The 22,642-nt window shown below is 47.4% G+C and overlaps 1 protein-coding gene across 7 annotated transcripts in view; it reads left to right on the top strand.

The window, feature by feature from the left end:
- The window catches only part of ARHGAP36 (Rho GTPase activating protein 36), a 31,573-nt gene extending 10,192 nt beyond the window's left edge, over positions 1-21,381 (top strand). For 4 of the 7 annotated variants that reach the window (XM_027534055.1, XM_027534052.1, XM_027534053.1 and 1 more), the window contains 11 exons: positions 13,147-13,305; positions 14,566-14,631; positions 15,171-15,409; positions 15,647-15,839; positions 16,052-16,107; positions 16,350-16,500; positions 16,954-17,102; positions 17,275-17,451; positions 17,694-17,791; positions 17,928-18,034; positions 20,167-21,381. In XM_027534055.1, coding sequence (XP_027389856.1) covers positions 13,197-13,305; positions 14,566-14,631; positions 15,171-15,409; positions 15,647-15,839; positions 16,052-16,107; positions 16,350-16,500; positions 16,954-17,102; positions 17,275-17,451; positions 17,694-17,791; positions 17,928-18,034; positions 20,167-20,324 — 1,503 coding nt within the window. In that variant the 5' untranslated portion in view covers positions 13,147-13,196 and the 3' untranslated portion in view covers positions 20,325-21,381. Of the gene's footprint in view, positions 1-4,413; positions 4,521-12,974; positions 13,306-14,565; positions 14,632-15,170; positions 15,410-15,646; positions 15,840-16,051; positions 16,108-16,349; positions 16,501-16,953; positions 17,103-17,274; positions 17,452-17,693; positions 17,792-17,927; positions 19,763-20,166 lie in introns of those variants that run through there. The other 3 variants (XM_027534057.1, XM_027534050.1, XM_027534051.1) reach the window with 3 other exon arrangements.
- Positions 21,382-22,642: the final 1,261 nt, after the last annotated feature.

The following is a 22,642-nucleotide window of genomic DNA, read 5'->3' as shown; positions in this document are numbered from 1 at the left end:
CCGCGGAGACCCTGATTCTGCGTTGGTCGACCCTGCCGGAGGCTCCTCCCCGCAGCAGCCCCCCTCCCAGATCCCATCGCTGCTTAGACCCCAGCTCCTCGCGACTGGGGGTGGAGGTGGGGGTGGGGATGGGGTCGAGGAAGGCGGGGGTGCTGCTTCCTCTCCCTCCAGGGAGAGTGAGCAACTGTTGGGGGTGGAAAGCTTTATTGGTTTCAAGAAGTAAGGAGTTTGGACCTGCAGACAAGCTTTTTGCGAAATTCGTTCTAATCTAGTTTGAAGACGTCTTTTAATAGAGACCTCACTATTTTGCAAAGCCACTAATTTTCACATAAAAGGCGATGGCTATTAGGAATCACCGACACCGCGTTGGACACATAGTAGGGCGTCTTTTGTCACCAAATTTGGCAGGGCTGTCTGCAGCCCAGCACCAGCGTCGACCCCTCTTGGGCAGGCGGTGAGCTTTTTTCTGGCACACAAGCCCTCCCAAGGACAGCCGCCTCGGCCCGGGAGCTACCGGCGGCAGGGGGCGGTAGAGTCGCCGAGGGTGCTTTGCCCTTTGGGCAGCATAGCCATCGCGGGAAACTGAGGTTCCCTCCCACTGTAGCGAACTACAAAGGTCACTCCAGAATGTTCCGCGGCCAGATAACCATCTGGCTCCTATCCTCCGCCTGCCTGCTTTCTGTAGAGACGGACCGCGGGTGTCGGCGAGGAGGAGGAAGAGGACTTCCGCCTGAGGCGGCGCATTGTGTAAAGCGCCTGGCGGTGCAAAGTGCACAAGCTTCAGAGTCTGTATCGGTTCGAATCCCCACTCTGCCACTTTGCAGTTGATTACCTGGCTTAGGCTACAGGCTGATTGTGAAATTTAAAGGAGGAAATACATGCAAAATGCTTATTCCAGTTAAGATCCTAAGGATGTCCATTCCCTCTCCCTCACCCTCACTAGAGATAAAGATTTGGGAGATTAGGGAAGAGGGGGATCAGAGGCTGGAGATACGGCCACCAGATAATGCCTCTAAGTCAGAGGCTGGACAGGGGTTCAATTAGCATTCAAGTACTTAAGCAACGTGCTTTGTTGAAGGGAAACACCCACAGCAGTGATTTTAGTGGTGTCATACACTAGGCACAAGACATTTCAATTCACCACCACTCTGCCCATCACCTCACCTCTCAAAGGAACTTCCTGATTCATTCCCACCCCACCCTGAATTCTTTTCCCCCTTTCCAAGTTGCCACATTATTTTATTTTTTTAACCGTAGTGAACACACACTGGATGCCAGGGACAACTTCTCTTAACTTACGCCTTGCCAGTGCCTAGCACAGTGCCAGCTACAGCACAGGCTGTATACATGTGGCAAATGAGGCCCTGGGTGGAATCCCTCGGAAACACCGAGACTTAAGGGTACACAGGATCCTTAAGGGTCTAGAGAGACGATTCCAATAGCAGCACCCCAGGCACTGTGGGGGTGGAGAGCAGTGGCTTTTAAATAGAGTGCTATTCCACTCCTCAAATCCCTCCAGCCCTCAGATTCTCCGGAAAGGGGGGTTGTCTCACTTGTGGCTGAGGCTTCTGCAGTCCATTAAGAAGAAAGCTTCTTTCCTGGAGGTCAGAGGCCCTGGCCAGCTGAAAGGTGAGTCACTGTCTCAGAGTTGGGCAGCAGAGGTGGCGCTAAAGTGGCGATGAATTAGTCCAAGATGGAAAAGGGATGTTACCTGAGTGATGATCAGGAGGGTAAAAGCAGAAAGGTGAACCCTTGAAGCTGGGACTCAGTGGTAGAATGTCTGTACATTAAGCATCCTCCAAGTCCAAGTGAAGTCGCTGAGTCGTGTTCAACTCTTTGTGACCCCATGGACTGTAGCCTCCTCCATCCATGGGATTTTCCAGGCAAGAGTACTGGAGTGGATTGCCATTTCCTTCTCCAGAGGATCTTCCTGACCCAGGGATTGAACCTGGGTCTTCTGCATTGTAGGCAGACGCTTTACTGTCTGAGCCACAAGGGAAGTCCAGCTCCTAACTGCCACACTTCCCTCCCCCTCCCCCCAGTCCGAAAGATGGCCAGGCAGCTTCTTAGAGGACAAAGTGGAGTGGAAAGCATCCTTTCTGGGGAATGTTTGGGAGACCTGGTTTCCAATTTTGACTCAGTTACTTGCTGTGTGACCTTGAGCAAGTCCTTTTCCTTCCTGTTCTCAACACCAGAAGGAAGTTAAAGGGGAAAGGGGCTCTGCTTGAGGCCCTGTGCTAAGTATCTTGCCGATGTTATTTCCACACACTCTTTTCTCCATAGTGCTCTACGGTGAGCATTTATCCCATTTTGCAGTTGAGAAAACTAAGGCTGGGTGATACTCAATCATCTGCTTTCTAATATATCATGCCATCTCTATGTATTTATGTTACCAAGGCAATCACGGTAACTCAAGCCAATTATTTGTCAGCCCTCTGCCTGAATTGGCGTCTTATGCACTCAGGTTCAGATTATGTCTCCCAGCTGCCCCTAATGCCAAAGTGTGTTGCTTTACAGGCAGTTGGTTACCTGGGTGGGTTTCTCTTTTCATCTCCTATGACACCCACCTACCCCCAACTTGGATCTTTCCCTGGCGTATCAGCATAAGATCCCACAAGAGAAAGTAAGCATCACCCGCAAGTTGCACCCCAGTATCCGTCCCTTATCCTGAGGGTGGGGGATCTGGCTGCGGGATGCAGTAGTGAGGAAGGGGAGCAGAGCTGCCAGGGCCAGAAGGAGGGGCTGCAGAAAAAGACCAAGAGAAGAAAGAGGATGCCAAGGACAAATTGGACCAGCTCCAAACTGCCGCTCCCTCCCTTTCTCCCCCTCTCCTCATCTGGTGCTCTAGAATGTATAAAGGGGCAGCACCCAGCCCATTTTCAGCAGGAGAGGGAGAGATCCTCTCCTTCCAGGGAAAGGAAAACCACCCTGAGCAGTCAAATTACACTGCTGTGTTGGGTAAGATTGATTTAATTCCTGAGGGGGAAGGGGTAAGAAAGAGTATCAGGGGAAGAGGGCGCCTTTTTGGTATTGCTGGTGCTGAGGTGGTACTTGAAAAGAGTGCCACCAAGGCTGCTTCGAGAGCCAGAAGCTCTCTTCCTTTGCTAGGGCTTAAAAGAGACTTGCCACTGGGTTTCTGGATCTCATTTCCAATCCAAATCCAAAAGCCACAACTCCGAGCCTTTGGGGAATAAGTTCATGTCTTCCAGAGCTGCCCCAGCACCTACAGATGTTTATCCTCTCCCCTCCCCTTCCTCCTCCTCTCCTTTGCCTATACTCTGCTCTGCCTCCTTCCCTCTTGCTGGGCTCATCCAGTCTCTGGCATTCTTGATTCTCTTCTCCTCTTTATTGTCCATCCAGTCCCTCTGTCAACAACACTCTCCATCCATTTGCTTCATCCAGGAGAGGAGAAAATTCAACTGGGAGGGGGTGTAATTGTGTATTTGAAATTCTCCCCATTTGAGATCTTGCCTTTATAACCCCATATTGCCCTTGTTGCGTCAGATGAGAATATTTAGTGCTTGTGAATAATACATTTTTGCTTGGCTGAATATGATTTGAATATATGTTTGTTGGACTGCAGATTAGAACAAGGCATTTTTGGAAGTAATATTAGAAGGTAAGATGGTTTGGGCAGGTGTGAATGGCCTTCTGACTGCACCAGATGCCAAGAAGATAGAAAGACGAAGACTCTGTGTGTGTTGAGAAGGGGATTACTTAAACCACTCTCATCCAGATGGGTGGAAGAATTCTGCTTGCTCTTGCTGTTTATTCATTTATTTTTCTTGCTGTTTATTGAACTCTGAACAAAATGATCTTTTTTGTCTCTGAGTTTGGAAGAGCAGAGGCTCTGGAGGAGATGGCAAACAAGGAGTCAGAAGAGTGAGGCAAGGAGGCTCTGGGGGTTGTTCTTGTGCAGTCCTTGTGTCCAAAGGGATACCACTTGCCCTTCAATGCCATAGAAGTCAGGGCAGAGGGGAAGTGGAAGTGATGAGGGGTAATAAGACGCGTTCTGAGCTGGGTTCCAGGAATTCTGGGCCTTCCTCTTAGCTCAGCCACCAAATAGCTCAACGGCCTTTGGTAAGTTTCTTAGCCATCTGAACCTCCACTTCTGCCTCAATGTCCCCTATAATGTGAGACAGTGTGCCACGGCCAGGGGAAGAGAAAGGGAGCCCTCAGAGGAAGGGACTCTTAGGCTGAATCTTGACAGGGAAATCAGCTTTGAATAACGTGAGAGATGATTGAGGGGAACGATGAGAAAGAGTGGGAGTAGCCCAGAGAATTTAGCCAACAGGTATGCGTAAGGCACTGAGTTGGCTGCTGCGTAGAAAATTGCTATGAATCAGCCCCTGCCCCACCGCGGGAGCTTCAGAGAGCGTGCGGGGGAAGCTGAGCCATAGAGCTGAGCTCTCCGCCGAGCCTGCAGCTTGTCCCAGGACGAGTCGTAGTCGCGCCGGAGGACTGACCAGCGGGTCACGCAGCCCTTTATTCCGTGGCCGGACCAGGAGAGTCGCCAAGAGGTAGTGCAGGGGCAGGGCTCCAGGGTCCTGAGTGCAGCCCACATGAGGGGCTGAGTGGGGGGTGAGGACACTCCAAGCGGAGCTCCGGACGTGCGGGAGGGAGAGGAAGCCTGCGGGTGCTGAACAAGGTGCCCACCGTTTCGCGTTCAGTGGCTCAAACGTTAAAAACGCAAGGAAGATTGCATTTTTCAAATTCTCGGCAGCGGCAAGCAGCGAGAGTGATTTTTGCGCGCGACGGGGCTTTGTTTAACTTTGCAGGTTCTGCGCGCTCTTGAGCCACTTAGGGGCGAGACGCGCGGGGCGCAATCCCGCCTGACCGCGCGCTGCAGCGACAACCTGTAGCCCGGGACATCCCTTCGAGGGGAGGGCGCAAGGTCATGGCCGGCCGGTTCCTTTCTCTCTCCCCGTCACCCGGTCTCCACCCCACCCCACCCCTCCATCCGCGGTCACCTAGCTCTGGGTCAGGGGCTGATTGCAGGACTGCGACTCCATTAGGGAGGGAAAGGGAGACCCGCTTCTATCCCCTCCCTACTCTGGTGCAAAAAAACCTGCAGAGGGGCAGGGGTTCTCTCTCCAGCTATGGACAACGCCAGCGTGACTATCTGTCCTGGAGGCGGCTGAGTCCTGTAGAAGAATCAAGGACATGGCAGACGTGAGGACTGTGTATCCACCGTGTTCTCTGATAAGCCAGATAATAATAAATAAATGGCACTGCTTGTGTTTGGGGCTTGGGGATGCTCACAGACTTGCCCAAGGCCACTCAGCTGCTTTGGTAACTAGGCAGACCGCCTGACTGCTGGTCTAAGGGTTTTTCTCACTGCATCATAGGCCAAGACAGTGGTCTAATTTTTGAAGGAGGATAGATACAGGCAGTCAGACAGACAGATATTTTTTAAAATACGATTATCTAAGTGTAGTTTTAAAATACCATTCCTATCATGAAAACTATCAGAAAAATATCTCCCACAGCCCCAGTTCCCTATGACAGCCACTCAGGATTTTGAAAAACAAAACTGCAGAAAATTGAATGCTTCTTGGGGGAGATACAAAGGAGGAGGGAAGCAGGTGGGGGTGGGGAACAAAGGTGGAAGAGAGAGAGTTCTCAGCACCTATTTGGAGAACAACTTTATTATAAGGTTTCCTTGACAGCTCTCTCTGTCCAGATGGTTTGAGGAATTGTCCCCATGTTCTTGCCTCTCTCGTGTCCACTGGTGGGAGCCCCAGCTGTGGTCTAGAGGGGCAAATGTTGGATGGTTCTCTCTTTAATTCAGAATCTCATTTTCCTCCTTCCTTCTGTTGTAGCAAATACACTGGGGAAGTCTATCCTGTGTGTGTGTGTGTGTGTGTGTGTGTGTGTGTGTAGATGCATTGTGAGAACACATGAGGATGTGTGTGTATGTATGGAGGTTTGTGAGAGGGAATGTGTGTGTCTGAAAGGGAATATGTCTTAAAGAAGGGGGCTTGGGGCCAGGGGAGTTGAGAAGATGGGAAAAATGAATCAGAGTTTACTGAATGCACACTAACAACCTACAGCTGAAAGAGTCTGGCCACTGCTGGTGGACCTGGAGAAATGGTCAATTCTTAATACTCCTTAAGGAATAAAGGGGAGGAAATGTATTTCAATAGGGCAGGGAAGGAAGGTGTTAGACCCATGGACTTTGCTTGATAGTCTTGCAGACTTTTGATTGTATGTGACCTGCAGCTAGGCTGTAAGATCCCAAAGGCAAGAACTGAGACTTTCCAGTCCAGATGGCTCCCCCTTTCCCCCCACCATCTCTAGCATGGATGGCTTACACACTGTGCTGAGGGAACAAAAGGTATGGACTGAATCCCTTTTGTGAGCCAGTTAACTTTCTTCTATGTTTCAGAGCCTAGACTGATTCCCAACCCCCACAGTTAGCTACCTTACATTTCTGATCACGCAAGACCCAGTGAAGAAACAGTTGAACTCATCCCCTGTGAAAGTGAGCTATCTGTTGACAGGGTATGGTACCCACTGGCACCCCACAATGGATGGTACAAGGGCATTCTTCAGGGGGGACACTGCTTCATCCCATAGAGCAGCACTTCTGTTCATCTTCCTTTCAAATTTGATTCACAGGTATTTGTGGGCGGTGCTGTTCCCTACCTTGGTTCAGCACTGACCCTTTGGAGGATTCTTGCATTTCATCCTGTCTTTTATTTAATCTTTACCACAGGCACACCTCATAGGTACCGTGATTTTTATTTTGTAAGGTGATGGAACTGAGGCTCATAAAAGTTTGAAAATTAGCTCCGGGTCACTTGGTTGGTGAGTGTGCAAACTGACATGTGGTAAGGCTGGAATTTGAGCCTGAGTTCTAGCCCATATCGTAAGACCTTTTCAGGATTTCATGCTGTCAGTTTGGGGAGTGGGCTGAGGCAAGAGATGTGATGGGTGTAATACAAAGCACCTTTGATGCCTTTCTCTCTAGTAATTCTTTTGGTCTATCTTTCATAATAGTGTTTTTCAAAACCATATATCTCTATCATCATTTATCTCTATTTATCCTGTCTATCAATCACCTTCTTTCATTACCATTTCCCAATAATAGTGTGTATAAAGAAAGACCTCAAAATCTAGCCATCTCTTTAGGAAAGGAAATCTTCTTGACTCAGGTCATTCCAGTTCCAAGCAGCAAATGTTGGTGATGTAAACCAAGAAATGCCGTGTTTTGGTGGGGAGGGCAAGACCAGGTCTGGGGATAGGCTAGTTCCCAGATCATATCCCTCCATGGTATGTTAGTGCAACTTCAGGGAAGTTACAACCTCTCCAGAGTCCTAGTTTGTTGTTATCTGTAAAATGGGAAGCATAATACCAAACCTACCTCCTTCCCACGGTTTGTTGTGAGAATAAAATGGCATGATTCATTTACCCATGAGTCACGAATAGCAGTTTTAATTACAAGATGTTTATGTTCTCTCAAAACTGTCAGAATTTATAATCCTGTGATTCACCCAACAAACACATTGAACACCTACTGTGTGCTAGGGTCTGAAAATAACAGACACATGGAAAGCTTTTGAGAATGTGAAAAGCACAAGAAAAATTAGACATTAGAAAAAATTACCTCCTGTTGATGGAACATCAGATTTTCTTTTTTTACTTTTTCTACCACAACATAATAGAAGCAGCAACCAAAAGGGAAAAAAAGATAAAGGGTGACACAGCTTGTGATACTAGCAGTGTTATGCACTCTGACACATACTGCAGATAACAGGGAGAATATCTATATATAATACAACTATATCTTGTTGTATTTGATGTTGCATCACCTGGTCTACACTATTGTTTGGGATGTTTATAGCACGAAGATTGCCTTTCACCATCCTGAGCTTGAGTTCTTTAGTCAATAAAATTTTAAAAGGGCATCCCACGTTCTATACAATGACACCTGTCCTTATTTTACAAAGAGGTTGTATTTTGTGGTGGCTGTCTGCCTTTGGATATGACCTCCCTTATTTGATCGAATCAGGCTTTGATTATGTATTCATTCTTTTGATTTCATTATTTAGCTAATTATTTTGTAGCTATTAAGAACGAAGGTGGATGAGACAGTGGAAAGAGCCCTAGGTCTGAGAAGAACTGGGTTCTTGCCTAGATTTTGTGTCAGATTGCTGTGTGGCCTTGGGCAAACTCCTGTCTCTGACCCTCATTTTTTTGAACTGTAGTATGAAAGCTTTGGACTAGGTGATGGCTAGAGTCCCTTCTACCTCTGATCCGTTCTAATATTCTAATAAGTTCTGGAAACATTTTTTGATGCCAGAGCTTTTCTGAATGCAGTACTACCTTCAGTTTATGAGTGTCTGCTCTGGAGTGATGGGCTGACTCACGTATTGAATGCTGCCCCCGAATTAATTATCTTGGGGCAGTACACCGCATAGGGTAAAATGAGCCATTTTGTTCATCACGACTGCAGCCTTTGCTGAAATGGAGGTTATGGAATAACAACTTAAAGGCTAACTCATTAATGCTCAGGGACGAATGAGGTAATGTGCCAGCAGACCAAATTGGTGCCCGAATGTTTTCATCTAGAGACCTGTATCTCTCTCTCATGTTGTGATATATTAATGGGGATGTTTTTATTCATTGTTACTGCCTGTAGATATTTGAATACTGTAGATGCAATATCTTCTGGGTACTCAGCCTTGCACACTATCAGTTTCTCAAACTTCAAAGATCTCTTAGTGGCTAGAAGCAAAATTCTGATGGTGCCATAGAATGCCTAATTTATTAGGATTCTAACAACAGCATCAGAGCAGTCTTTTTTTTTTTTTTTTTTTCCTGAGGTGTTTACTAGTGAGCACTGTACCACCCTTAACTATTTGATGGGGACAATGGAGTAAATTAGTCCTCCAAATTGTGAAGGCTGTGGATTTATGCTTAGCTGAAACATTTCTGTCCTCACAATGTCGAAGTGGGGTGACCTTTCTGACGTTAATTTGTTTCTCCATCTGTGCCGTGCATTTCAGGAGGATGTGAGGAACAAGCTTGATGCCACTCGTGTGTTTCCTCTCTTCATATTACTGGAGAGTTGACTGGGTTCTATCTCTGCTCTTTGTTCAAATTCTGTCTCTCAGTATCTGCTAATATCCTAGCCCCTTTACTGATAGAAATGAAATTATATGTTCTTTTGCTAGTGACAATGTGAAATTAGATGGTTTAAAAGATAGATTAATTTTGAGACTTACAAGCATTTTACTAATCTGAATAGTAGCATTTGAAAATTTGACCTATGCAATTAGTTTTTCTAAATTTTATAAATTTTTTAAATACTTGACCCTGATGTCATTGGAGATTGAAGAAGAAAGATCTATTTGCAACAATCTCCCAAGATCTTTTTGCCTGTTTTAATTTAATTCAAATTTTGTAAAGATTGAACTAAGTAGGATGGATGCATTGATACACATGCTAATTTTATGCAATTACTTTTGAAAACTGATACTTTCTGGTAAAGTCAGGCCCTCAGTAAAGAACCTTGAATTTCAATGTGTTTATTAAAAACCAATGCTAAATATCACATATATATTATTCAATTCTTATACAATTGCTGAAATGGATACTTTACCATTTCCCCATTTTATAGAGGAAGCCACTGAGGTTCAGAGAATTCAACAAACTTTCCTAAGGTCACACAGCTAAGAAGTAATAAAGTCTGGCTTTGAACTCAGTTCTATTTAGCTCTGACCCCAGGGGCCTTTACAGATATTTTTCTAAGGATATTGTTTTTGCAAATGTGTTGAATTCTAGGCTGAAATTGAGAGGGCTAGCTTTCATCTTCCTTCTTCCTTTTTGATGTTATGGTCACTTCTGGCCAGTGCCAGAGCATGCTGAATGGGAAGGGGAAGACACTTTGGAGCAAGAGAGGTCTCTTGGCGCCTGGCTCTCTGTGAGGAGCCTCCTTTTGTGATCATCTTGTAAAGTCATATCCTAGGACAGATATTCAAATCTCAAGAATCTGTTATGTGCCTCTCATAGTGTTGAAGCCTAGTTACTGGTCCCTCCTCCCCAACCTGCCCATCTGCTTCTTGTCTGGGCACACTGACCTTCTTAATTCTACTTCTGTCTAATATCTACTGGTCCCCTGAGAGGGTTGAAGGCGTGCAAGACAGTGTCAATTTTGCTGGCAGAATTGCAGCATAAAGATTACTCTTAAGTTTAGCCCTGTATCTTTGAGCAGGAGGCAATGACAAACGGTTTATTCTGAGGGCTTTGATTTTCTTTGGAATTGTAAGCATCTAGGCTGACTCATCCCTCAAAGGCTTCTCTCTCTCTCTCTCTCTTGGCTGACATTGTTTTGAGGTTCTCTTATTTGTTCTCATCTTATTTGGGGAGAAGAAGAAGGATTGATTTTCATCCTGATTTTTGGGTAAAAGAACCAGCTATACTCTTTGGATGACCAGATCTTATAACCCTTGGCAAGAAGAAATAGCTGCAACTCCAAAACAGGTACCAAAATGTTTGAATTGGGTAAGGGGAAAAAAAGGAGTCATGTAAAAAAATTAAACCAGAGCTAGGCTGTGTATGTCAGAATGAAACCTTTGGCTAATTGATTTTGGACCTGTCTTTGTGAATCAGGAATTACTGGCTCTTAATTGGGTACTGTGGTTAGGTTCTCTGTGTGTGCCTTTGGTTAAGATGGTCATTTTGTGGATGCAGTTTGGTGGCTGGACTTAGGTGTTCACTTTGGGGCTAAAAGATATTGCTTTGCAGTTGAAGGAACTTTTATAAAGATGTATGCTAAGATTTTGCCTTATAGCTCAGTTCAAAAGGCATAAAAAATACTCCTCATCCTATCCGATACTGAACTTAATTATGAGGCAAGTGTTTATTTCTGACATGTGTGACTCTGGCCATTTAAGGAAAGTGGGCAAAAGGGAATTTTGGAAACAAAAGAAGTGAGGGATTTTGTTTTTGTTTTTGTTTTTGGATAGAGCTGTTTTATATAGATTATTGGATGATAAACTTCTACCTATCCTTTCTCTGTCAATGCTACATTACCTGATCTTTGGAGTTTAAAGCACTCCCCCTCCCAATAATATATAGAATATTATCATGAAACTCCATGGGCAAGGGGAGCTCAGAAAAGTTGCATGTGACCACTTCCCTTCTTGTCAAAAGGTTTAGTTCCCCATGTCCCAAATTATCTTCTCTGTTGGGAATAAGCATCACACACTCACCCAGACCATAAACTTCAGAGCTACCCTTCCTATTATAATAAAAGATTTCTCTAAGTCCTGTCAATTCTACCCATAAAATCCAGCCCCAATGACACTGACTTCTGTCAGCGTCTCTTGCCTCTTGGCTCATCTATCTACTTCAGGCTTTCTACCCAAACCAGGCTTTTCACTGCTCTGTGATTTTTCCAAGCTGCAGCTCTCTGTCACTTCCCACTTAAAAACCTGCAGTAGTTCTCTATTGCCTTCAAGAGAAAGTCCAGCTCCATAACATGGCATATAGGGTCATTCATGATCTCATTCCTGCCTACCCAGATTTATCTCCGTCCATCCCCTTTATACAGCTTTAAGAATATAACAACCTCTCTCCCATGTCCTTGCCTTTGCACAAGCTGTTCTCTCTTTCTGGATGCTCCCCCCTCCTTATCTCCAGGCAGACTTAGAGGATTCCTCCTTTCTGTTCTCACAGTAGTTTGTTTATATCTTGGGCGATTGACTTATCACAAGGTTTTGTAAATTGTTGCTAACCTGCCTATTTCCATCACTGTACTGTTAAACCCTTTATGAAAAGAGTATTATTATTTCGCTCATATTTGAATCTTTAGTGCCTGGCACAAAGTGGGCAATTAATAAAGCTTTCTTTTCTTTTAAATGCATGCATGGAAAAACAAATTAATAATAGAGGTGAAGATGTGCAGTTAGGATGCTGTGTGGGGTTCAGGGAGATCCCCACTTGGGGGGTCCTGTGCATTCTGGGAGCAGTATGAGATAGTGGGCACCATGGAGAAGGGGCATCTAAAACACATTTACCAACACACAAAGAAACTTCACTATACCAATCCTGTATAGAAAGTCTCATTAGAAGCAGACTGGAAATGATGTCTGTTTTGGTACAAACTTTTTTTTTTTTCAGGAAAAAATAACATAATCAAGTTGCACAATTTTTGTTAAATAGACAAAAGGCAACAGAATCCCACCACTTAATACAGATGCCATCAGTAATTGGGTGCATTTATTTCAGTCTTTTATTTTTATGCATGTTTTCCTTTACATAGTTGTAATCATAATTGATACAATTCTGTATTTTATATTTGTTGTTTAAAAATTCCTTGTAAACATCACTTTAATGATTGCATAATTTTCCATACAATGGCTATTCCGTAATGTATATAAACAATCTTGTTGCTGGGCTAGTTGTTTGTTTTTTTTTTTTTTTTTTTACTGTTACGGTTCCTGTACACATGGTTTTTCCTTTCTATAGGAAGATTTCATTAGGATAGATTCCTAGAAGGGAAATCACTGGGTCAAAGGGCCTGGGGATGACTTTTGGCTTCAGATTCATGTGTCCAGTTTGCATTCTGGAAGAGCTGTACAAAATTTACAGGGCTCCTAACCTAGATGAATGTGCCCATTTCACCCAAACTGAACAGCATCAAGCATTATCATTAAAAAATAAAAATAAACTTAATCAGTGTTCTAAAAAATTAATGGAAGAATATTACCTTATTCTTATCTTAATTTTCATTGAAAAATTTTAAGTAAGTTTGGTGGTTGGGGTTTTTTAAAATCTTTTTTTCTTCTTTTTTGCCCAATTAGGTTTTTTCTTTTCTGGACTGTCGGTTCAGTGCTGTTTTTTTTTTTTTTTTTTTAAAGTTGGAGTTTTTTTTTTTTTTTTTTTAAAACAAGCAGCCAGAGGCAGCTCTGCTTGAGGGTTAAGCCGCCTCCCAGTTTTCCCTCCCTCTTTATCACCCTCCCCCCACCCCCCCCAGAGTTCTCTCCACCAGGTCCAGAGACAATTGGATGATGCAGTCCTCATAATCATCCGACGATTGCAGAATGGGTGGCTGCATTCCTTTTCTGAAGACAGCAAGGACGCGGTACCCCAGAATCATGCCCCCTTTGCTGTTGTTGTCTGCCTTGATTTTTTTAGTGAACGTCCTGGGAGGAGCCCCAGGACACAACCCGAACCGCAGGGCCAAGATGATCTCAATACATAGCCTCTCCGAGCTGGAGCGTCTGAAGCTGCAAGAGGCTGCTTACCACGAACTCGTGGCCAGGCAGTTCCTCTCTGAATTCAAACCTGAAAGAGGTGAGCAGTACCCCGGTATGTGGCATCCTCGCCTTCGGGCCGAGTGGACCCTCCGGGCCGGGCGGAACGAATTGGGGGTTTGGGGGGTCGAGGGGTGGGAGGGACTCTCCTCTGGTCTCGGACCTGGCCGGTTCTCCAGGCTCCTGGATGACCGAGGGAGTGGGACTTGAGGGGTGTTTGGTCAACTGGGAAGAGGTAAAGATGAGTTGAGTTGGGTCGAAGCTTGGGGCTTGGGGGACAGTGAGACAGGCAGATATCAGAGACAGACAAGTGGACAGAGGACAGGTGAAGAGACAGACGGACCAAGTGCGGTGCCAGAACGAGTCGAGACGAGATGGAGGCGCAGAGAGACGCTCCGAAAGGACTGGGACAGACAGAGACAGCGCGGTTGAGAGACGAAGAGTTGGAGGGAGATAGCGAGACCGAGAGAGAGACGCGCCAATCCCGGCGAGGAGCGGGAGGGCGGGTGGGGTGCGGGGAGCGGCGGCGGGAGGTGCGCTGGGAGCGCTGCCCACCACGCCTGGCTGCCGAGGAGCGAGCGGGACCCAGCGCAGGACGGGGGTCGAAGAGCATCGGGGTTTCCCCGGTCCGGACGCAGATTGGGCGGCTGAGGGGAGTGGGAGGGGGGTCGTGCGAACCCAAGGGGCGCCGCTGCAGTGATGAAAAGTGCAGGGGGCCGTGGGCTCGCCAGGCGAGCGCGCGGCGGGCGCAGCCGAAAATAGGAGCCCAGCGAAGGGCGACGAGACCCCGTGTGCAGCCGCCGCTGCGGGGGGTCGCAGTGTGGGGCCAGCGAGTGTCGCCGCTGCTCCCGCCGCAGCAGCGCTGGGAGCCGCTGGCCTCCAGGGAACGAGCGCGTCCGCAGTAACTTAGCGACCCCTACTCGCCCGGGCGCCACAGGCAGAGCCCCTCCCCTCGCCTGTTGCGCTGTCCCGCGGCCGCGCAGCCCTGGAATCTCAGGTTGAAGCGTCGTGTTGCGCTACTCCTGGTGCGTAACGAGATGCGCGCTGCGCACGCGGCGCCGTACAGGATCTGGTGTGGTGACATCCTTGGAGTCTCGGGAAGTAAACAGAATTGGTCCCGTTTTCAAATGGGGAAACTGAGGCTGAGTGAAAGCAAAACACTTCGGGAGGACAAGACAAAGCTGTTTGCCCCTCCCTTCCCCCTCAGTCCCTGTGGGTCAGTGCACTGCGATGTTTTAGTCACTTATCAAATCCTTCTTGTATGAGAGTGCCTGTATTTTCGTTTTTTCTCTTCCCATAGCTCTACCTACTGACCGTTCAAACACCTTCGAGAAGTGGTTTCTGATTCTGAGAGGACAAGAGAGGGGTGAGGGTCTCTCTTACTGTACTTTCCTTAGGAAAGAAACAGAATGCTGCACCCCTCCTGCATTCGAGAGCCTGGCTACTGGAGACAGGGTGGTGCCCACTGCCCCTGAGTCCCCCGTCCCCTCCCATCCCCCTACCCCTCCCTCCCCTCCGGCTTCCAGAAACCCCGCAGGGTATGGTTTCAGGAAATGGCGCACTAGTTGCTGGAGTGCTGAACAGTCCCATCAGATCTGATCCCCGGTGAATCTACCCCAGACAGACCGCCCAGAAGAAACTGCTCTCATTGCTTCAAGGTGGTCACCCCCTGGCAGGTCTTAAGGCAGGGACCCCGTCGGGGTAGTGGAGTGGAGTTGAGTCGTTCAGCCAGATCACCGTAGGGTCTCTTTGGCTCCCTCCCGGGGGAGGGGCGCTGCGAGTCTGGCGGGGTGGGGGTGGCTGGGGGTGGTTGCTTAGAGGAGGGCTACAGCCCCTGCAGTTCCTCCCGGTATAAGCGCTGTGGAGCGCTGACGTTTTTCATTCCTTCTCTCCCTGGCTCCCAAGCCGTATCCCTCAAGACCTTTGGCATTCGTCTGGAAGAGGTCCTGGTGAACGAGCTTACCCGCCGCAAGCAAGTTGAACTGAGAGCCACGATGCAGATGCAAGAAGCCGCCGGTCCCGCTACTAGCGGTCGTCGTCGGGGAAACGCGGTGCAAAGGATGTTTGGCCGCATCCGGCGCATTTTCAGTGGCCGAAGGGATGAGCCCTTCCTGCCCCGGGAGTTTACTCGCCGTGGGCGTAGAGTGAGTTCAACCTTCCAGGTTTCAGGCGGGGGCCCTTAGTGAAATGTCCGGGATGTGGGGCGGGAGGGTCAAGGCCTGTGTCCTCAGAGGGAAGGGGGTGCTGAACAGAACGCGTTGGAGGGGCGTAAGAACATGTCTCCCATTGCGAACGTGACGCAATCTTTAGGAAGGTCTGAGGTAACACCCCACCTCCCCCCACGGCTCCCCCATTTTCACAGAGTCTGGGTTTCTCCACAGGGCGCAGTCTCTGCGGACAGCCTGGCTGAACTGGAGGGTGGGGCCCTGCTACTGCAGACCCTGCAGCTTTCCAGGATTTCTTTTCCAATTGGCCAGCGACTTCTGGGATCCAAAAGGAAAATGAGCCTCAATCCGATTGCTAAGCAAATCCCCCATGTTGTTGAGGCTTGCTGCAGCTTCATAGAGAAACATGGTAAGGGGCCAAGAATGGAGGTGAAATCAAGGTGGAAGGCAATTAAAGAGACCCGTATTCTAGAGATGGGGAAGGGCAACAGGTCAAGGGAGGAAGGGCTTGCAACATTGCCCAGCCACCAGTTGGGGTTGGAATGCGGTGGAGGAGGAAAAGGGTAGTGCTGGGGGAGGGGTGAGCAGAGATACTGAGCTTCCCTTGGTCTTTTCTTTCAGGCTTAAGCACAGTGGGGATTTTCACCCTGGAATATTCTGAGAAGAGAGTGCGTAAGGTAATAAATCAACTATGTTCACACTTCTGTTCCTTCAGTGAGAAAAAGCAGGTGGGGTGGGGCTCCCCCATAGACTTGAAGAGACTGTCATGCCTGGTGAGGGGAGCATGGTCTTCTTTCTGTCCCCTCAGGCACACCATATAGCCAACTACCTCTACTGAGGACTGAGATTTATTGAAGGAGTGGCCAGGAGGAAGGCTGCGGTGGGCAGAGCCTTCACTGGCAGTATTCTCTTTTTCTAGCTCCGTGAAGAATTTGACCAAGGTCTGGATGTGGTACTGGATGACTCTCAGAATGTACACGATGTGGCTGCGCTCCTCAAGGAGTTTTTCCGGGACATGAAGGACTCGCTGCTGCCGGATGATCTGTACATGTCCTTCCTCCAGACAGCCAGTGAGCCTTCCGCTCGCCCTTGCTGGGCAGGGAAAGGAAATAGCACAGGGGATGTGGGGTTCTGGGGACAGAGCTCAGGCTGCAGGACCCCAAGGCACTAAGGCAAAATGAATAGCAGAAGATGAAAATACCTCTCCAGATTCCACTACAAGTCTGTTCTTTGGAAATCTCTCTAGAGCTTCTTGAGGCCGTGTGTACCCTCTCAGGGCAAAGTAAAACCTAGATTCTGTAGAGGCGGGGGTCTTTTTTTTGGGGGGGTATCTTATTTTGATGGGAGCACTTCTGGGTTCTAGGGATCCTGAGCACAAATGCCAGGGGAATGAGCGAAGAAAAGATGCCTAGGTACCCTCCCCATAAGCCTTCAGCAATTTTCAACCAGAATCACACCTTTCTTTGTGTCAGGCTGCTGCCAAGGCCTGCCCCCTAAGCCAGCCCCTGATTTCCTCCCTCTAGCGCTGAAGCCACAGGATCAGCTTTCTGCCCTGCAATTGCTGGTTTACCTGATGCCACCTTGCCACAGTGACACCCTAGAACGTCTGCTGAAGGTCCTGCATAAGGTCGCTGAGAACTGCGAGGACTCCATTGGCATTGATGGACAGTTGGTAAAAAGCTCTGGGAAAGGGTAGTGAAGTTCATAGCAGGGGACATGTGTGGGAATATATGAGAAAGAGAGAGAGAGACAGAGGGAGAGGATAACAAGAACAAAAGTGACCTATTTGTGTAATTTCCATTACTGCTTCTGAGTTGATCACTTCCTGCTTTCCTTTTACCTAGGTTTCAGGCAATCGTATGACGTCCACCAATTTGGCTTTGGTGTTTGGATCTGCTCTCCTGAAGAAGGGGGCATCTGCCAAGAGGGAGTCCAGGAAAACCAGACTGGGGATTGACCACTATGTTGCCTCTGTCAGTGTGGTCCGTGCCATGATTGATAACTGGGATGTCCTCTTCCAGGTAGGTGGAAGCTTTGGACACACTCATTTCACAGCTCTCTCTCTCCTGTTCCCAAGACGAGGAAGAGTTCTATATGCATCCCTGAGAGATAGCTGAAGCAGGCAGCCACAAATCTCCCAGTCTAAAAGCCCTTCCTACATTAGCTGTGCATGGTGCCTTCAGTTCTGGGTACCTGATAGAGAGGAGTATAGATTTTTAAAATGTTGTGTAATAACAGCTAACCTTCTTAATTTTGCTCTCAGGTGCCTCCCCATATTCAGAAGCAGGTTGCTAAGCGTGTGTGGAAATCCAGCCCTGAAGCCCTTGATTTTATCAGACGCAGGAATTTGAGGAAGATCCAGTGAGTGTTTTCTGGGTTTGTTCATGCTTAGCCTGAAGTAGGATCTCCTATGGGGGCTTCTGACCCCAGGTCGCCTTTATGTTAGTCAACCCAAGTATATCAACTGACTTGCTTTTTCAAATTCATTCCCCTTCAGGAGCGAACGGATAAAAATGGAAGAGGATGCTTTACTTTCTGACCCAGTGGAAACCTCTGCTGAAGCCCGGGCTGCTATCCTTGGTCAAAGCAAGCCCTTTGATGAAGGTCAGTTCCCTGCTGGCGGTCAGACCCTTGCTGAAGGTCAGGCCTTTGCTGCAGGTGAGTCCCTTGGTGAAGGTCAGGCCCTTCCTCAAGGCCAGGTCCTTGTTGAAGTTGAGCCCCTTGAAGAAGATGAGTCCTCTGAGGACGATATGTCAGTCAATGAAGAACTAGTATTTGAATATCTCAATCAAGGATTAGCCTTTGGTGAACTTCAAGGTCTTGAGATTCCAAATGACCTTGAGATTCAAGGCCCGCATCTCGAAGGCATTCCAGAGCTTGATGAAGAAGATGATGATGATGATGATGACGATGATAATGATGATGACAATGCCCTGAATTTTGATGGTCTTCCTCTCCTTGAGGACATTCTAGATGCGGATGATGAAATTCCAGGCTTCATGGAAATTGCAGACTTTGATGAAATACCATATTTTAATTTTGTTCCGGACCCTGGTGTAGTTCCAGATGTGCAAGAAGTCCCAAACGTTGGAGTAAACCCAAACCCTGGAGAAAACCCAAACCACGACCTTGATGAAGATTTTGAAGATTACCAAAACCCCAACCTCGCAGAAGTTCCAGATCCTGATGTTGTCCCAAACATTGAAGAAGCCTCAGATCCTGATGAAATTCCAGACAATGAAGAAGCCCCTGACACTGATGAAATTCCAGACCATGCCAATGACTCCGATAATGACGAAGACCCAGATTTTGGAGAAGACCCCAATCCTGAAGATGTTCTAGCCCTGGATGAAATCCCAAATGATGAAGCCTCAAATGCTGAAGAAGTTCCAGACCACCAAGAAGCCCCAGAAATCAACGGGATTTCAGACTCTGATGAAGACTTTGATTATGATGAAGTCCCAGGTATTCATGTGGTCCCAAGCCCTGAAGAAGCCTCTGGTGGTCATGTCCCAAGCCCTGAAGAAGCCCCTGGTGGGCATGAAATCCCAAATCATGAAGAAGCCCCAGAGATCAATGGACTCTCAGACTCTGAAGAAGACCCCAATCTTGAAGAGGTTCCAGCTCTTGATGGAGTCCCAAATGAGGAAGAAACCTCAGCTACTGAAGAAATTCCAGAAATCAGTGGAATTGCAGGCTCTGAAGAATACTCCAGTCCTGAAGAGGTCCCCACTCTCCATGTGGTAACAAGCCCCGAAGATGTCTTTGATGCTGATGAAATTCAAAGCCAGGAAGAATCCTCAGATGAAAGTGGAGTACTGAACCATGAAGAAACCTCAGATGTTGAAGAAATCTCTGGACGCGAAGAAGCCACTGATGTCCATGAAATCCAAGACTCCGAAGAAAATCATGATCTTGAAGGAGACTCGGTTCTCAGTATGGTTCCAGAGCCCAAGGACACTCAAATTTGCAACGAAATTCCAGTTTCTCAGAAAGACTTAGGTAACACTTTTGAAGAAGATGAAGTTAATGTGACTGCAGAGCTTGAAGATGTCTCCATTCTCAGTACAATTCCAGACCCTCAACCAGACCTAGCTGTCAATCTTGAAGAAATCATGAATGAGGAAACAGTCCCAGTGCCTAATACTGTTGACTCAAAAGAAGCTCAGCATCCAAAGACCGTCTGGTTCCGCCAAGAAGATGCAGATGTTACATTTCTTGTAGATAACACCTTCTTTAAGAACCAGTCTCAGCCTGGCCAAGTCATGGACTACATGTCCTTCTTGGAGTCACTGAAGAACAACGCCTGCTTTCGCCTCTCCATGAAGTTCTGTAAGCTTCCGGCTCCGGCTTTGTTACTCATTTGCTTAGTAAAATTAGTCAGGCTGGCTGTACGGTGGTGGTGGCTGTTAGGAGGCCGCCCGCTTCCCTGCTTCCCTGGTGGTATTTCCCATTTGCTCTGAGCATGGGGTATCTGTCTGACTCTTTTCTCTAACACAGCCTTGCCCTCTTACCCTCCGTCCCCCACAGCCAGCTTCCACAGTGGGCCTAGATATAGAGATATATGTTCTACTGTTAAGCTTCAGTTTTCTTACATGTTAAATGGGGATAATCATTTCTGCCCTAACTTCTTGCTTCATACTGTATTTGAAACTCAAAATTAGGACTTAGTCTCTTGGGTGCTGTGCAAAGTATGAAGTCTAGAAACATGAGTTAACATTGTTACTATTTTCCAGGTTCCTCTGAGGAGCCAGCTGTGCCTCCCGGCACTGCCCGTTCCCATGACGATGAGGAAGGAGCGGGTAACCCCCTCATTCTGGAGCAAGACCGCCCATTGCTCCGTGTGCCCCGGGAGAAGGAGGCCAAAACTGGCATCGGCTACTTCTTTCCTTAGATGTTTTTCCTTCCCTATGGTGCCGGACAGGGGAAAGGGTGGGGGTAGACCTGGGATGTCACAGGAAACATTAAGCAGTCTTGAAGGTAAAGGTCTGAGGGTAAGAAGGAGTTCTACCTGATGCTCGGGTCAGGCTGAGAATTCCAAACACACTGCCAGCCCCTTTCTTGGGGATGTTTGGTTCCTTATGCTGGTAAAAGCAGAGATGTTTCTGTGTCAGCTCAGTCACCCTGGTGCTACCTTGCCTCTCTCTTTTGCCCCTGATCCTGGCTTTCCCCTTACTACAGCTGTCCCTTTAATTGATGTGGCATTTGTGGTAAAATACCCGTCCCAGAGAAGCTCACAAATCTTGAGGTGCTTTCCCTCCCCCAAAGGAGATTGCATGCTTTTCCTGACTTTCCTGCCCTCCTCCTAAGAGCTCAATTGGAAAGGCCCTCAAGAGGCATGCTAGGATGTTAGGTCAACCTCCTGACAGCTAACTAACAATTAATGCTAGATCGTGTCACACCAACTCATAGCCGTGTCCCTGCAGTCACTCCACTGCCTCAGGATAAATTTTCCAAATTATTTAGGCCAGTGGTTCTTCAAACAGACACTCCCCAAATACTGAGAAACCCAACAAGCTTTTCTGGAGTCAAAAGTTAGAGGAAAAATTTGACTTTATTTCCTAGATCCATTTTACAGAGAGCTGGCAGGCATATCCTGTTATCAGCAAAATAGCTAGTTAGGTATGAACACATAGTTCCAAGTAGTAAAACTCACCTGATAACAAAAGTTCTAAATTATTGTCTCTGTACATCCTCTATGCGGGACAGTACAAATTTGCAGGACATGCTCCAGTAACACACAGATATGGGTTACATATGACATCCAAAAAATTATAGCTGTTATTGAGGGGTAACAATGGCTAAGGTCCATAGAATGAAGAATGTACTGTATTGAGGGATAGAAATTGTTCACACAATGGGTAACAACCACAGAGCTCGAAGATTTGTGATAGTTAAAACTTCTCTGGCATTTAATCCTTAATAAAAATCTGTATTGTAGCAGCAGCATATTCATGGCTTACTTGTTTGTTTTTTGTCTTCTTGTGAAATTTTCTTGGTGAGTTGGGAAGCTCTGGCTGGAGCTGAAGGGGAAAGCGAGGTGGGGAAGAGGAACAAAAGAGAAGAGGGTGATGTGAAATAAGGGGAGGGGTGACATGGGATAAAGGGATTAAGTCAGTGGAATAAAGGGGAAGGGGTGATGTGGAATAAGGGGATGGAGAAAAATGGAATAAAGGGGTTGAGGTATAATAAAGGGGGGATGAGGTGGCATATGGGGGGTGGGATAAGAAGAGTGGGTGATGAGGAGTAGAGGGGAGGGGGTGAGATGGGATAATGAGACCGAGTGAAATTGAATAAAGGGGATGAGGTGCAATAAAGGGGAGTGATGTGGAATAAAGGGAGGAGGTGGGATACAGGGGGGGTGATATGGCATAAAGGAGAGCAGGTGGTAAGTAAAGGGGAGAGGGTGACATGGGATAAAGGGAAGGAGAAACTGAATAAAGGGGGTGAGATGCAATAATGGGTTGAAGGAATAAAAGGGGGAGGTGGGTTACAGGGGGGTGATATGGCATAAAGGAGAGCAGGTGATGAGTAGAGGGGAGGGGTGACATGGGATAAAGGGAAGGAGAAACTGAATAAAGGGGGTGAGATGCAATAATGGGTTGAAGGAATAAAAGGGGGAGGTGGGTTACAGGGGGGTGATATGGCATAAAGGAGAGCAGGTGATGAGTAGAGGGGAGGGGTGACATGGGATAAAGGGATGGAAAGAAACGGAATAAAGGGGGTGAGGTGCAATAAAGGGGGGAGATGGGATACAGGGGTGATATGGCATAAAGGAGAGCAGGTGATGAGTAGAGGGGAGGGGTGACATGGGATAAAGGGATGGAGAAAAATGGAATAAAGGGGGTGAGGTATAATAAAGGGGATGAGGTGGCATATGGGGGGTGGGATAAGAAGAGTGGGTGATGAGGAGTAGAGGGGAGGGGGTGAGATGGGATAATGAGACCGAGTGAAATTGAATAAAGGGGATGAGGTGCAATAAAGGGGAGTGATGTGGAATAAAGGGAGGAGGTGGGATACGGGGGGGGTGATATGGCATAAAGGAGAGCAGGTGGTAAGTAAAGGGGAGAGGGTGACATGGGATAAAGGGGAGGAGAAACTGAATAAAGGGGGTGAGATGCAATAATGGGTTGAAGGAATAAAAGGGGGAGGTGGGTTACAGGGGGGTGATATGGCATAAAGGAGAGCAGGTGATGAGTAGAGGGGAGGGGT

The sequence above is a fragment of the Bos indicus x Bos taurus genome, chromosome X (genome assembly GCF_003369695.1).
Source record: "Bos indicus x Bos taurus breed Angus x Brahman F1 hybrid chromosome X, Bos_hybrid_MaternalHap_v2.0, whole genome shotgun sequence".
Taxonomy (NCBI): domain Eukaryota; kingdom Metazoa; phylum Chordata; class Mammalia; order Artiodactyla; family Bovidae; genus Bos; species Bos indicus x Bos taurus.
Note: the sequence above shows the minus strand (reverse complement) of the source record. Positions and strands in the feature narration are given on the sequence as shown.